At 39.7% G+C, this 13514-nt stretch overlaps 1 protein-coding gene across 1 annotated transcript in view; it reads right to left on the bottom strand.

Moving 5' to 3' along the window:
* Window positions 1-13290, bottom strand: part of SUCNR1 (succinate receptor 1) — a 29160-nt gene extending 15870 nt beyond the window's left edge. Inside the window, exon 1 of the mRNA XM_075200554.1 lies at window positions 13244-13290. Coding sequence (XP_075056655.1) covers window positions 13244-13246 — 3 coding nt within the window. The 5' untranslated portion in view covers window positions 13247-13290. The remainder of the gene's footprint in view (window positions 1-13243) is intronic.
* Between the last annotated feature and the right edge of the window lie 224 nt (window positions 13291-13514).

The following is a 13514-nucleotide window of genomic DNA, read 5'->3' as shown; positions in this document are numbered from 1 at the left end:
GCTTGCTTCTATTGGTCCAGGTTTCAGGAAGGTCCAGGGGGTTGCAGATCAACCTAAAGAATCCAAAGGTAGGGGTCATCTCTCCAGGGGATATGCTCCGATCTTCCCGCCAAGATTCCTAGTCCTACTAGTCCATAATTCCCTAATATTAATAACTTGCGTATGCATTCTGCGATCCCTTCGCAGAGTGCACCGGACAATCGCAAGTGTAAAGGGGATTAATATGATACTACACATGACACGATTTTTTTAACCTGTACCATATGTTTTACTGATGTGCATATAACTTATAATATTACATGTAAACACTACTATATTTCGACATAAATAACTATGTGTTGCAACTACCATTAATGTGTACTAATTTACAAATGTGCGTGTTTATGCGAATGTATGTAACAGCGTAAATTCTGTTATTGCCACGTTTTGCGGCTGCGTACGCCCTTCCACACCGTAGCGTGCCATATGCATCTTTTCAGACAAAGACAACCAAGTTTGCTCGATTTTAATTGAAATGACTTTATCTAATTTATTTATTTAATTGCTGACTTCGACAATACATTAAGGGTCACACTGGCTGCTGCACTTATCTGAATAAATAAATGTCAAACAAAACTGCCAGGTGAAGGAAATTTTAAGAGGTGAGGGCTATATTTTTGCAAATAAAGATGTTGAAGGTAATTTAATATAGCGGGTATAATGCAATGCAAGTCCCAGAAATTTGATGGCCCTTCACTGGCACTTGTAGTTTCACAACAGCTAGCAAGTCACAGGTTACCCGTTTTAGGGGTATTTACCAAGTTTGGCAATGATATGCAATGGGATGGGGTTTGTGAAGTTAGAGGGGTGAAAGATTTGCACATGAGCAATTGTTTAACATGGGTGTTTAAGGGCAGTGATGTTGTATATGAAAGCTGTGTTCAGGGCTGCAGGGCTGTTGAGATGAGAAAAAATCTGGTCTCAGGCGACACAACCCTATGGGCAGCAGAAAGGCAGAAGCCCTTTGCCTTCTGGCTGCTAACTTGTCCCCTTCCTCTTTGCTAAAGTCAAAGCTTCATCCTTCATTCTTAGTGCCTGTTCTCCTGCTGTGTATATGGACAGCTACACAGTAGCACTTCCCTTTAATAGCGTGCTAGATGTACTTCTCAGTGTCTTGTTTTAATCAGTATGCATTGTGCAAAACATTTCTCTATTCTGAACTATTATAAGCAGCAGTGTATCCCAGCTGTGGACAGGAAGAAAAAGACCCGGGACCCAGCATCCTCTCTGAATATGTCGGGCGTGATGACGGCACCCCTGTGACAGCGCCGCGGCACCCCTGGGAGCTGCGGCGCACAGTTTGGAAACCTAGGCTGTAGAGTATTGATTTATCTAATCAAGCTATTGTTACACAAGGGGGGGATTTTTTGTCCCCAACCCCTTCCCCCCTTAATGCTCCCATAACACTGGACTGCCTCTGTCTGCAAGATCAACTCTTACAGGGGTAGAAGGGGTCCCTTTAGTCTCTTAAAAACAACACAGACATCTGGGCCTGTTAGCTCCTCTGGGTCAAGTACAAGATGATGATAGTCCCCAGCCTTGTTGTAAACATGATAATCCTCCTTTTGAAATGTATTACCTGGTTACCACAGTCCCAGACCCTTACCAAAATGTTAGGGAATTAGTGAATAGACTGTGACAGACAGTGAGATGGTACAATTGTATTTTATATTGAGTGGGCAGCACAGTGGCCTAGTGGTTAGCACTTCTGCCTCACAGCACTGGTTGGTGAGTTTGATTCCCAACCATGGTCTTATCTGTGTGCAGTTTGTATGTTCTCCCCATGTTTGCGTGGGTTTCCTCCGGGTGCTCTGGTTTCCTCCCACACTCCAAAAATATACTGGTTTGTTAATTGGCTGCTATAAGAATTGACCATAGTCTCTCTCTATGTCTGTGTATGTGTGTTAGGAAATTTAGACTGTAAGCTCCAATGGGGCAGGGATTGATGTGAATGAGTTCTCTGTACAGCACTGTGGAATTAGTGGCGCTATATAAATAACTGATGATGATGATATTGAGACTCTCCATAACAAAGCACTGAAACCTTACCAAATGCAGAAAATCATAAAATCAAGAAAGAAAAGGAAATATTAATCTAACTCCCTTGATCAACAACATTAACAGGCTATTTAGGCTGCCCTAATGCCCTAATGATTTTTACAGTTTCAGTTGACCGGACTAAAACAACAACCACCATGTAGAAAAAGTACAACTCACTGATTGACTTTTGTTGCTGCTTATTGTATTTAAGGAATCTTCTATTTTCTGACAACAGTATTGTTCAAACTCAACCAGTATGTGGATGCCCTTTTGCACTGCAACCCTAATATGGACATTAAGGACCTGAAAACCCTGTTAAATGCCTTGGCTCGCACAGATCAAAAGATGTCCTGCTCAAAAATACAGATAGTCCTCTGCCACCAACCTAAACAACATGCTTGAATCATGAGCCAGAGAGAATCAATGCCCTGCAGCAGATCCGTATGCCCACCACTGTTAGGGTCCCTGCTGTCAATGCATTCATGAATATGCCTTCTAACTCCTCCCTTTGATGCCCTCCTTATGTGTGAATCTAATTATTTTGTTAAGAAACAGTTACCTTAGTTCACTGTTGTATATGTCCGTTCCAGGACACAGTGGGCGTATAGGCAGCGCCATATGTATGTATCAACCTATTTTGTCATATATTGATTTATTGAAGATTAGTGGGTCTTCTCTGATACACACCAGGCTGCACACCTAAGTGAGGCGCTACGTCAGTGGTTTACACTTGTAGTGACCTTAGTTCAAATACTCTCTCTTGCAGGCCCCAGTCTTAGACATTCCAGACAATCGAAATACATTCCACCGTTTTAGTGAATCAAACAAAGGGGTTTCCTTCTTGTCCTAACCCAGCTACAGGCACCACCCAGTGGACTAGTTGTCCCTCAAACTTGATACTGCAAAAGTAGCCATCTTTGCATGCTTGTGTGAAGTGGCTATGGAGGCCGCATCCAACCTAATTAAAGAGCATCCACTTGCAGACTATGAACCTCATGCTGTGCATGCTTTAATCCATAAAGCTAGACCTCAGCAGTATAACCTATAACTTGAGAGTAATGGAAAGTAGCAGTATTGGCCCTGACATCAATTTAGTTAGATGTTCTTCACTAAATTGCGTTCTTACCTGTGCCCTCAGATGATCACTCAGATGAATATTTGCCTTGACCTATTGATTGTTCATGTCTGCTTTGCCCTGAATGAACTTATTATTGAACTTGAACTGTTAGTCATGGATTTTACTACACTGTAGATTGTATATGTCATTCTGGTTATTTTGTTACAACCAACATTGTTTTTGCTTCTAACCTTTTACCTTCTTATTATTCTGCATGCGTGTGTGAGCTCATAACACTGATTAAGGCTCTTATGTTTGCACAAGAGGTAGAAAGTACCATCTGTTCTGACTTTATATACGGTATGCTTGGTTAGTCTTTCATGATTTTGTCATGAGTGAGGCACCTTCATGTCCACAGACACTCCCCGTTGTTATTGTTGTCAAATTTCAGACACACAAAAAGAACACAGACGCTCTTGCTAATGAGGCAGTTATATTTGCTGCTTCATTATTTCTTCCTTTTGGGAACATACCATTCCAGCTTCCAATAACTGAAAACTGGTTTACTGATAATGGCTGCAAACTATGTGATGTGACATCTGGGGGTAAATGTATCAATCTGCGGGTTCTTCAACACCCGCGTGTTCAGCCTCTTCCGCGATTAAATTTAAAGCGGCGCTGCATTGTAAAGGGTTAACTTCCCTTTACAATGCAGCGCCGCTTGAAATTTAATCGCGGAAGAGGCTGAACATGCGAGTGTTGAAGAACCCGCAGATTGATACATTTATCCCCTGGTGTAGTTGTCACAGCGACCCTGTGTCTCCAGATACTTTCTTATTGGGATACATGTTCCATTTCATGTCACATGTGTCCAAGGTGAGTATGTTATATAATATAAAAAAACAAACATGGGAAATAGGATTTGGTAAAATTGCTGAAAACATTGTATACAACTGCTCTATATGTCGTCAACATAATGGGCCTCATGCTGAGCTGGACATGTGCCCATTTGTGTAGCGTGAAATCTGCAAATGTTTACTGCTTATGTCTACAAAAATATTGCACCCATTTGAAAGTAGAACAAGAGCAGTTTGTGTACTTATAAACATATTCTAACCCACACATAGATGAATTTCCATCTGTCAGTAGTTGTATCAATTGCAGGTGCTTTAGGACTGGTGCAAATACACAGTGATTATGATGATGGCTGCCAGCATTAGCTGTTTCTGATTGGCAAATTGCAAATACTTCTGTAAAGCTGATAAATGCTTTCTTCATTGATCATGCATTTGTATATGATTTTATAGGCGTATTTTAAAAATATTTTCTTTTATTCATCACAAGAAAGAATATTATATCTGTATTAGAGGTGGATTATTATACAACTGAATTTCAATTTTTTTTGTATCAAAACAAAAACCTTTTCCTTTCTTTATTACTTAGTATTGGTGTGTAAGTGTATCTGGATGTATGTATGCCTGACATAAACCTGCCACATATTCTACAGATGCAGATCTGGATGCATCTCGCTATGTGTACACCTCAGCATAGGGTTGTAAATATGCTATTTTTACATGTGCCTTTTTTAACGTAAAGTATGTCCTACTCAGCATCAGGCCCAAACTGCGTAATGCACAACCACCAGTGGACAGCCCCACTTCAGTGGGGTCCCTTTGTCCAGCACCTCCAATTGCCTCAAGCTATTGGATATAAATATTGGTTGGACATAGTTGTCCGTTTCAGAAGCTTGAGATTGAGGCTAACTTCACTGGGTAAAAATTAATTGCTAAAATATTGCGTAAAGACTCTGTTCATCATTGGATAAGAAAATCATTTGACAAAGGTCAGGGACTTAGGGAATATCATGAAGGAGTTAGGGGAAGTGTTCAATTTAAAATGGAACTATCACCCACAGTCCTCAGAAATTAACCAGAACATCAAAATTAAACTAGCAAAGCTGTGTGTAAACAGGATTGCCCTGTCCAGAGACTCCCTCTCTTGTTCTTATGAATATTTGTGCCTCCTCTTTAAAGTAGACCTATATCAGTACAAGGCTCTTGTTCTAAAGAGCACCACATTCCAAGTTTCATTACTGCCACATCTATACCCATATTCCCCCATTTTCTTGCTAAATGTTGACACCAAATTTTAAACCCTAACTAAACATAGCCTTCACTGGATCAATGACACTTATTTTTTTTAATAATATCTATTGTGTTAATAACTCCTAGGGGTATATTTACTAAAATACAGGTTTGAAAATGTGAAGATGTTGCCTATAGCAACCAATCAGATTCTGAACTCTGAAATCAGAACTCAAATAAACATGTATAATCCCTTACCCAGTGACCCTCTCATTATCCAGACATGGTCTTGTGAGACCAGCCTCAAAGCTCAGGTGCTGGCAAGTGTGCCCAATACCTCTGCAGTCACAGACAACCTAGTTCCCTGTGTTTTGAGGCTTGTTGTAAACCCTGCTACTGTTACCCTGTTGGTTAAGAGAAGGGGGCTTCATGTAATAATCTCTGCAGACCTCCTCTTTTGCTTACAGGAGAGATCAATCCAGTACAGTAGCTGCCTTGATCCGTCACACCGTTTTCAGCTTTCCTAAACTTACTTTGTTAATGTCTGTGATATAAATGTCAGCAATAATCACATGTCCCTTCACTGTCTTGATTAAGGGGTTTTCATCTCAAAACATCTGAATAAAACTGAATGTTGCACCTCTTAAAGAAAGCAACTGGGTGCACAAATATGTTTCAATTGTCCCAAACAGGACATTAGTGCTGCTCCTGCTAAAAATTATTTTTATTTTGTATTAAACTAAGGGATACTGCTACAGCCAAATTAATTTCAGTTAGTAAAATAAAATGATGATTACGTGTACATATTACAACTAGGGATGTGCACTGGCCACTTTTGGTGTCTCGTGTTTTGTGTTTTGGATTCGGATTTGCTTGAGGTTTTGGGTTCGGATTTGTTTCGCAAAACACCTGACGAAAGGTTTTGGTTCGGATTTAAGGTTTTGGATTCGGATTTATTTTGAAAAAAACATAAAAAGTGTTAAAATCAAGTTTTTTGGGTTTATTTTCACTCCTACGCTATTATTAACCTCAATAACATTCATTAGCAATCATTTCCACTAATTCCCAGTCTATTCTGAACACCTCACACCTCACAATATTGTTTTTAGTCCAAAACGTTTCACCGAGGTAGCTTTCTGGACTGCATAGTGCAGTGGTCCCGGTACACAATTTGGTAGCGGGGCCACAATATATCACCCTCAACTGGTCTGAATTCCACCAAAAAAGTATCTGGACTGCGTAGTGGAGTGGTCCCCACAATATAATAAAAAAACCCTCAACTGGTCTGAATTCCACCAAAAAAGTATCTGGACTGCGTAGTGGAGTGGTCCCCACAGTATAATAAAAAAACCCTCAACTGGTCTGAATTCCACCAAACAAGTATCTGGACTGCGTAGTGGAGTTGTCCCCACAATATAATAAAAAAAACCTCAACTGGTCTGAATTCCACCAAAAAAGTATCTGGACTGCGTAGTGGAGTGGTCCCAACAATATAATAAAAAAACCCTCAACTGGTCTGAATTCCACCAAAAAAGTATCTGGACTGCGTAGTGGAGTGGTCCCCACAATATAATAAAAAAAAACCTCAACTGGTCTGAATTCCACCAAAAAAGTATCTGGACTGCGTAGTGGAGTGGTCCCCACAATATAATAAAAAAAACCTCAACTGGTCTGAATTCCACCAAAAAAGTATCTGGACTGCGTAGTGGAGTGGTCCCAACAATATAATAAAAAAACCCTCAACTGGTCTGAATTCCACCAAAAAAGTATCTGGACTGCGTAGTGGAGTGGTCCCCACAATATAATAAAAAAAACCTCAACTGGTCTGAATTCCACCAAAAAAGTATCTGGACTGCGTAGTGGAGTGGTCCCAACAATATAATAAAAAAAACCTCAACTGGTCTGAATTCCACCAAACAAGTATCTGGACTGCGTAGTGGAGTGGTCCCCACAATATAATAAAAAAACCCTCAACTGGTCTGAATTCCACCAAACAAGTATCTGGACTGCGTAGTGGAGTGGCCCCGGTACCCAATTTGATACCGGGGCCACAATATAATAAAAAAACCCTCAACTGGTCTGAATTCCACCAAGAAAGTATCTGGACTGCGTAGTGTAGTGGCCCCGGTACCCAATTTGATACCAGGGCCACAATATAATAAAAAAAAAACTCAACTGGTCTGAATTCCAGGGAACAGATGGCGGACAACGGATGGCTGTCTAAAACCCACATAGCAGTTAAGGGCGCAGTTCCTGTTTTTTGTGACTGCACAAACAATTAACGTAGTAATAGAAATGACAGTTTTGTTTTTTTTTTTAAATATAGAAAGAAAGAAGGTAGTACTAGAAATGGCAGTTATTTTATTTTTTTTTAAATAAAGAAAGAAAGAAGGTAGTACTATAAATGGCAGTTATTTAGTTTCTTTTAAATAGAGAAAGAAAGAAGGTAGTAATAGAAATGGCAGTTATTCGAATCCCCAGGAGAGTCTAAGTGGGGTGAGCCACAGAGAGATTATTTCCCTCAGTTTCTCTAACAGGTTGTCAGTGTTGTGCCTCTTCTTAAAACCTGTGATACATAACTACACACACTCGGCAAAGCTTTTACAAATTATCTGCGGCACAGGAGAGTACCACTGGACTGTACTTTAATAGCAGTACCTATTATTTTTGGGTACAGCAACAGTGAATGATCGTAGTTAGACTTTTAAATAGCAGTACAAGCTAGATTTTTTAAAATTTTGTAATATTTTTTTCCAATTATTTTTGGAAATTTTTTTATTTCTTTTTTTTAAATTAATTTTTTATAATTTTTTTTATAAAAATAAATGTGTTTTTTTTGAACTTTTGGATAACTTGGAAATAACAATGCCCTTAGCAGAACAGACCACAGGACACAGAAAATACAGAAAGAAAGAAGGTAGCAATAGAAATGGCAGTTCCTCTTTTTTGGAACTGCACAAACAGTGATGAAAATGAAGGTGGAGCTGGTGGCATGTCACGGTCCTCTTCAGAGGACAATCTCCTGACCAGCAGGTCTTTGCACCGCTGTAGACTTGTGTCCGCCGGAAACAGAGACACAACATACGCTTTAAACTGAGGATCGAGAACGGTGGGCAGAATGTATTCCTCTTACTTTAAAAGACTGACCACCCTCGGATCCTGGCAAAGCGTACGAAGGGCTTCATCCACAAGAGCTACATGCTTGGTGGAATCGCAATGGTGTACCAGCTCCTCCCTCACTTTCTCCAGCTGCTTCTGCAAAAGCCTGATCAGGGGAATCACCTGACTCAAGCTGGCAGTGTCGGAACTGACTTCTCGTGTGGCAAGTTCAAATGGCTGCAGAACCTTGCACAACATGGAAATCATTCTCCAGTGCGCTTGACTCAGGCGCATCCCCACTCCTTTTCCTATGTCGTAGGTGGCTGTGTAGGCTTGAATGGCCTTTTGATGCTCCTCCATCCTCTGCAGCATATAGAGGGTGGAGTTTTAGCACGTCACTACCTCTAGTTAATTTAGATTGCAAGGCTTGTAAATACTTTGAAGATAAAAAAAGCAGGCTGCACAGACTGTGGAGCTAGAAAGTGAAATTAAATGGACCACGTTACTTTGGTGGCTATCTATGCCCCCCCCCCGCCCTACACTTGTAGTTGAATATAAAAAAAGCAGCCTGCATAGACTGTAGAACTAAAAATTCAAATATACAAAGAAATGGACAAAGGCAGTTTGGTATCTGTCTGCATCAGATCCCCTCTCCACTAGGAGTAAAATAGAAAACTATTCAGCCGTTATATAATCTAGAATATAAATAAAAATAAAGAAAGGGAATTTGGTATCTGTCTGCATCATAATCATCAACATCCTCCTCAGCGCCAGCTACATCAATATCCTCCTCCCGGTGTACAACATTCACACCTTCATTAGCCAAATCTGTAACTGGACTGTGGGTGATCCTTCCAGCATATGCAGAGGGCATGCTGCAAATGCTGGATGGAGTCATCTCTTCCCGTACAGTGATGGGAAGGTCAGGCTTCACAACCACCAACACCCTTGGACTCGCCTTGGGGATTTGTGATGTCATCTGTTTAGAAGGCAGAGTTCTTTGCTGTTTTGTTGTTGTTGCTGACAGCATAACTCTCTTAAATTTTTTGTAGGGGGGGGAGGAGGAGGGCTTAGATCCTTGGGTGAAGCTGGACCACTAGTCATGAACACGGGCCAGGGCCTAAGCCGTTCCTTGCCACTACGTGTCGTAAATGGCATATTGCCAACTTTACGTTTCTCCTCAGATGATTTTAAGTTTCTCTTTTTGCTACTTTTTGAGAACTTTGGCTGTTTGGATTTTACATGCCCTGTACTAGGAGATTGGGCATCGGGCTTGCCAGACGATGTTAATGGCATTTCATCGTCTATGTCATGACTAGTGGCAGCAGCTTCAGCATTAGGAGGAAGTGGGTCTTGATCTTTCCCTACTTTATCCTCCAAATTTTTGTTTTCCATTATATGTAGCACAAGAGAGCGTACCCCTAAGCCACACACACTCGGCAAAGCCTTTAAAAATTATATGCGGCACAGGAGAGTAGCACTTGACTTATACTGCTGAATCAGTGAATTTTGTAATAGCAGTACCACTGGACTTATACTGCTGAATCAGTGAACTTTGTAATAGCAGTACCACTGGACTTATACTGCTGAATCAGGGAACTTTGTAATATAGCAGTACCACTGGACTTATACTGCTGAATCAGTGAACTTTGTAATATATCAGTACCACTGGACTTATACTGCTGAATCAGTATACTTTGTAATAAAGCAGTACCACTGGACTTATACTGCTGAATCAGTGAACTTTGTAATATAGCAGTACCACTGGACTTATACTGCTGAATCAGTGAACTTTGTAATATAGCAGTACCATTGGACTTATACTGCTGAATCAGTGAACTTTGTAAAATAGCAGTACCACTGGACTTATACTGCTGAATAAGTGAACTTTGTAATATTGCAGTACCACTGGACTTATACTGCTGAATCAGTGAACTTTGTAATATAGCAGTACCACTGGACTTATACTGCTGAATCAGTGAACTTTGTAATATAGCAGTACCAATGGACTTATACTGCAGGATTGTTTTGGGATATTTTTTTTTTTTTTTTATAATTACTTTTTTGTAATTGGTTTTTATAACTTTTTTTGAAATTTTTTATAATTTGGGAATAATGAGGAAATAACAATGCCCTTAGAAGGACAGAGCACAGGACACAGCACCACTGGACAGAACAGGACACAGCACAGGACCCAGCAGCACCACTGAACTCAGAAGGACAGAGCACAGGACACAGCACCACTGGACTGAACAGGACACAGCACAGGACCCAGCAGCACCACTGAACTCAGAAGGACAGAGCACAGGACACAGCACCACTGGACTAAGCAGAACACAGCACAGCACAGCACAGCACTGAACAGCACTGCACAGCACAGCACAGCACAGAACTGAACAGCACAGCACAGCACGAGATATAGCAGGACAGAGTACCACCTAACACAACCTCCCTCTACCCTGATCAATGCCCGAGTGAAGATGGCGGCGACTAGCGGGGAATTTATAGGATCCGAGTATCGCGAGATCCGACAGCGGGATTATGACTCACAGCCTCGGTTTCAGTTTTGCAATTGGCGGGAATACCCGGATCTGTCTCAGATCCGGCTCGGATCGGCAACGTTCGGGTGGGCTCTGATTTCAGATATCCGAGCCCGCTCATCTCTAATTACAACGTGTACAAAATAAATCATATCCTAATCATCTTTTGGAAACAAAGAATTCAAATAATAATACAGTGCCCACAGAATGCAATTAGTGTACATAATTGTTAGCAAACCAAGTGCCCTAAATCGAGAAGAAGCTAGATTACTGCTCTAACAGATTCTGAACATTATTAAACAGATTGAATTCATTTTCTGGAGAGTCACTGTCCTGAAATCTCTACTTGAAATCCATGTTTTGGGGCTGTGAGGCTATGGGTACCACGGTGCACATATAGCAGCCCTGCTTACAATCAGAAATGTGTCAGGAGGACAGGCAATAATATGTTTGTTATTCTGGTTATGTCTTTTCTCCAGGCTCCCTGTTGTTTATTAGGTTTGCCAGACCTGGGCTTACATAACTAATAACAGAAAAACATTCATATTCATGAGAAAAAAAACATGCAATTACTTTGCATTTAAAAGTATGTCTAACATGCAATCCTCACAAGAGTGAACAAATGTGTGAGTTAGCCACGAGCCCTCAAAATTTATCCTTTCAAATTTATTGAAAGTCACAAGCTACCTGACATTCTGCGCCATGAAATTTACAAGAGCTTATTGACACTGTAGGAAACAATTTCAGATAACCATTGATTTAGTGAATAAAGGCTTTGTTACTCACCTGCCACTAAGTGTTTGTTTAAGTCTTTGTTATTTACAAAAAAGACAAAGACATAAAGCTTTCTAATGTGAAATAAATAATGCTGATCATATAACTAATGACAAATCATTTTAATTAAATTGTATGGAAGTAATTTTGAATGATGGAATCGAAATGAGTCAAAAGCCAACAAGCATTATGCAATTACCTCTAGGCACCGATTGTTACATTAGGAGCTTGATAAAAAAACAAAAGCCTTGTTTGGGTTTCTCCATCCCACACTATTTCCACTTCTTTCGTCATAGACATACATGGTACATTCTGACCTTTGGAACTCCCAAGGAGAAGCTATGCAAAGTCAGGGATTCATGGAAATAATAATTTTTGACTATATATCATCTCATGCTCGGGATCCTAAAAATGTGCCATCTAGTATTATAGGCTAGGTACAGTATGTGAATTTATACATAAATTATGTATATCTCCAACAGATGGCGCTAACCTGCAGCCAAATGAACCATCAGGTGCTTCTCTTGAGGCTAGCTGATAATGCCAACTACTCCTATGCATGTCTAGTGTCCTCTTTATTTTGGGATATGCTGGATCCGGCCATGTGTATGTGCATCATCATGACAACCACCTCTACTAGGAGTTAACTTTTAAAATGTAGCTGTGGATACAGGAGTGCAGTCAAAGTTCGGGACACAGTTATATTGTTTATGAGGTTGAAAAAGTCCATTAGGATTTCAATTTGTCGCTAGATTCCAGCGGTGTTCATCATGAGGAAGGCAAATCAAAATGGAGCTGACATTTTAACCTCATAGAGGGAAATAAATCCTTTCTAAAAATTGGATTTATTCCCTGGCTAAATCACACCAATTAAGGTAACACTTCCCATGCCATTTCTTGCAAGAAAGGTATCCTATTCAGTTTCAAAGCAACTTAGTGACAGTCCTTTACTTATCATTATTATTTACATTTAATGTACCCTAATAAAGCATACTGGTGTGTTATTATGGTAATCAATGATGATGCCTTCTCATTCCTATCTCCTTTAAATAAGTACCATCAGAAAAAAGCATTGGACTCAATTTACATTTATATAGTAAGCAAATTTATAGTCAGTATAGTGACAATAGTAAGTATGGTCAGTTGATTTATAGTCAGGGAGCCATTGTCTGATACCCCAAATAATAAAACTGCTTGTTTATTATGCAAGCATTCAACTTAAATGTCAGGGTCTGGAAGACAAATTAAACTACAGTTCATAAAAGGTCACATATTAATATTCTATGTACAACCAATTTCATTGCTGTACAAAAAATAGTTTCATTGTTTGATATAAAATCACACTTAATGTAAAGTTAAAAAACAGCAGACATATTTAATTGAATACTTCCATGATTAAGTTATTGTTTTTTTAAATCTGAAATTGAAATAGTAGGTTACATGGGGACTAAAGAGAAGCATTCAACTGAATTGCTTATCATTCAACCTGTTGCAAATAAAAACAAACACAATTTATTACTTTCTGCTAATTCCAATGAATATTTAACTTAATATGATGTATATTTTATGTCACATGTAATTTTCTATAAATAGAGCATAGCAACACCTACCATTGTATCAGATGATTTAGATCCTTGCAATCCACTCGCAGCCTGTGACACTGTGAGCAGTTGTTTGACTTCTCTCTATATATGGGAGAGCAGCTCTAATAGGCTCATTTACATATCTTGAGCAACACTAGTTAATAATTCAAACATAAGTAATAAGCCTGTGTGGCTAAACTCTCATTGTGGTTAGCAACCAACAGGAAGGAATATGGTTTAGAACATTAGTTCATAAACAACCAGTCATTTTTAGGCAGATTTATTGTATAAAAACAGT

Source organism: Mixophyes fleayi, chromosome 3 (genome assembly GCF_038048845.1).
Source record: "Mixophyes fleayi isolate aMixFle1 chromosome 3, aMixFle1.hap1, whole genome shotgun sequence".
Taxonomy (NCBI): Eukaryota; Metazoa; Chordata; class Amphibia; order Anura; family Limnodynastidae; genus Mixophyes; species Mixophyes fleayi.
The sequence above is the reverse complement of the archived record's forward strand: the minus strand, read 5'-3'. Positions and strand labels throughout refer to the sequence as shown.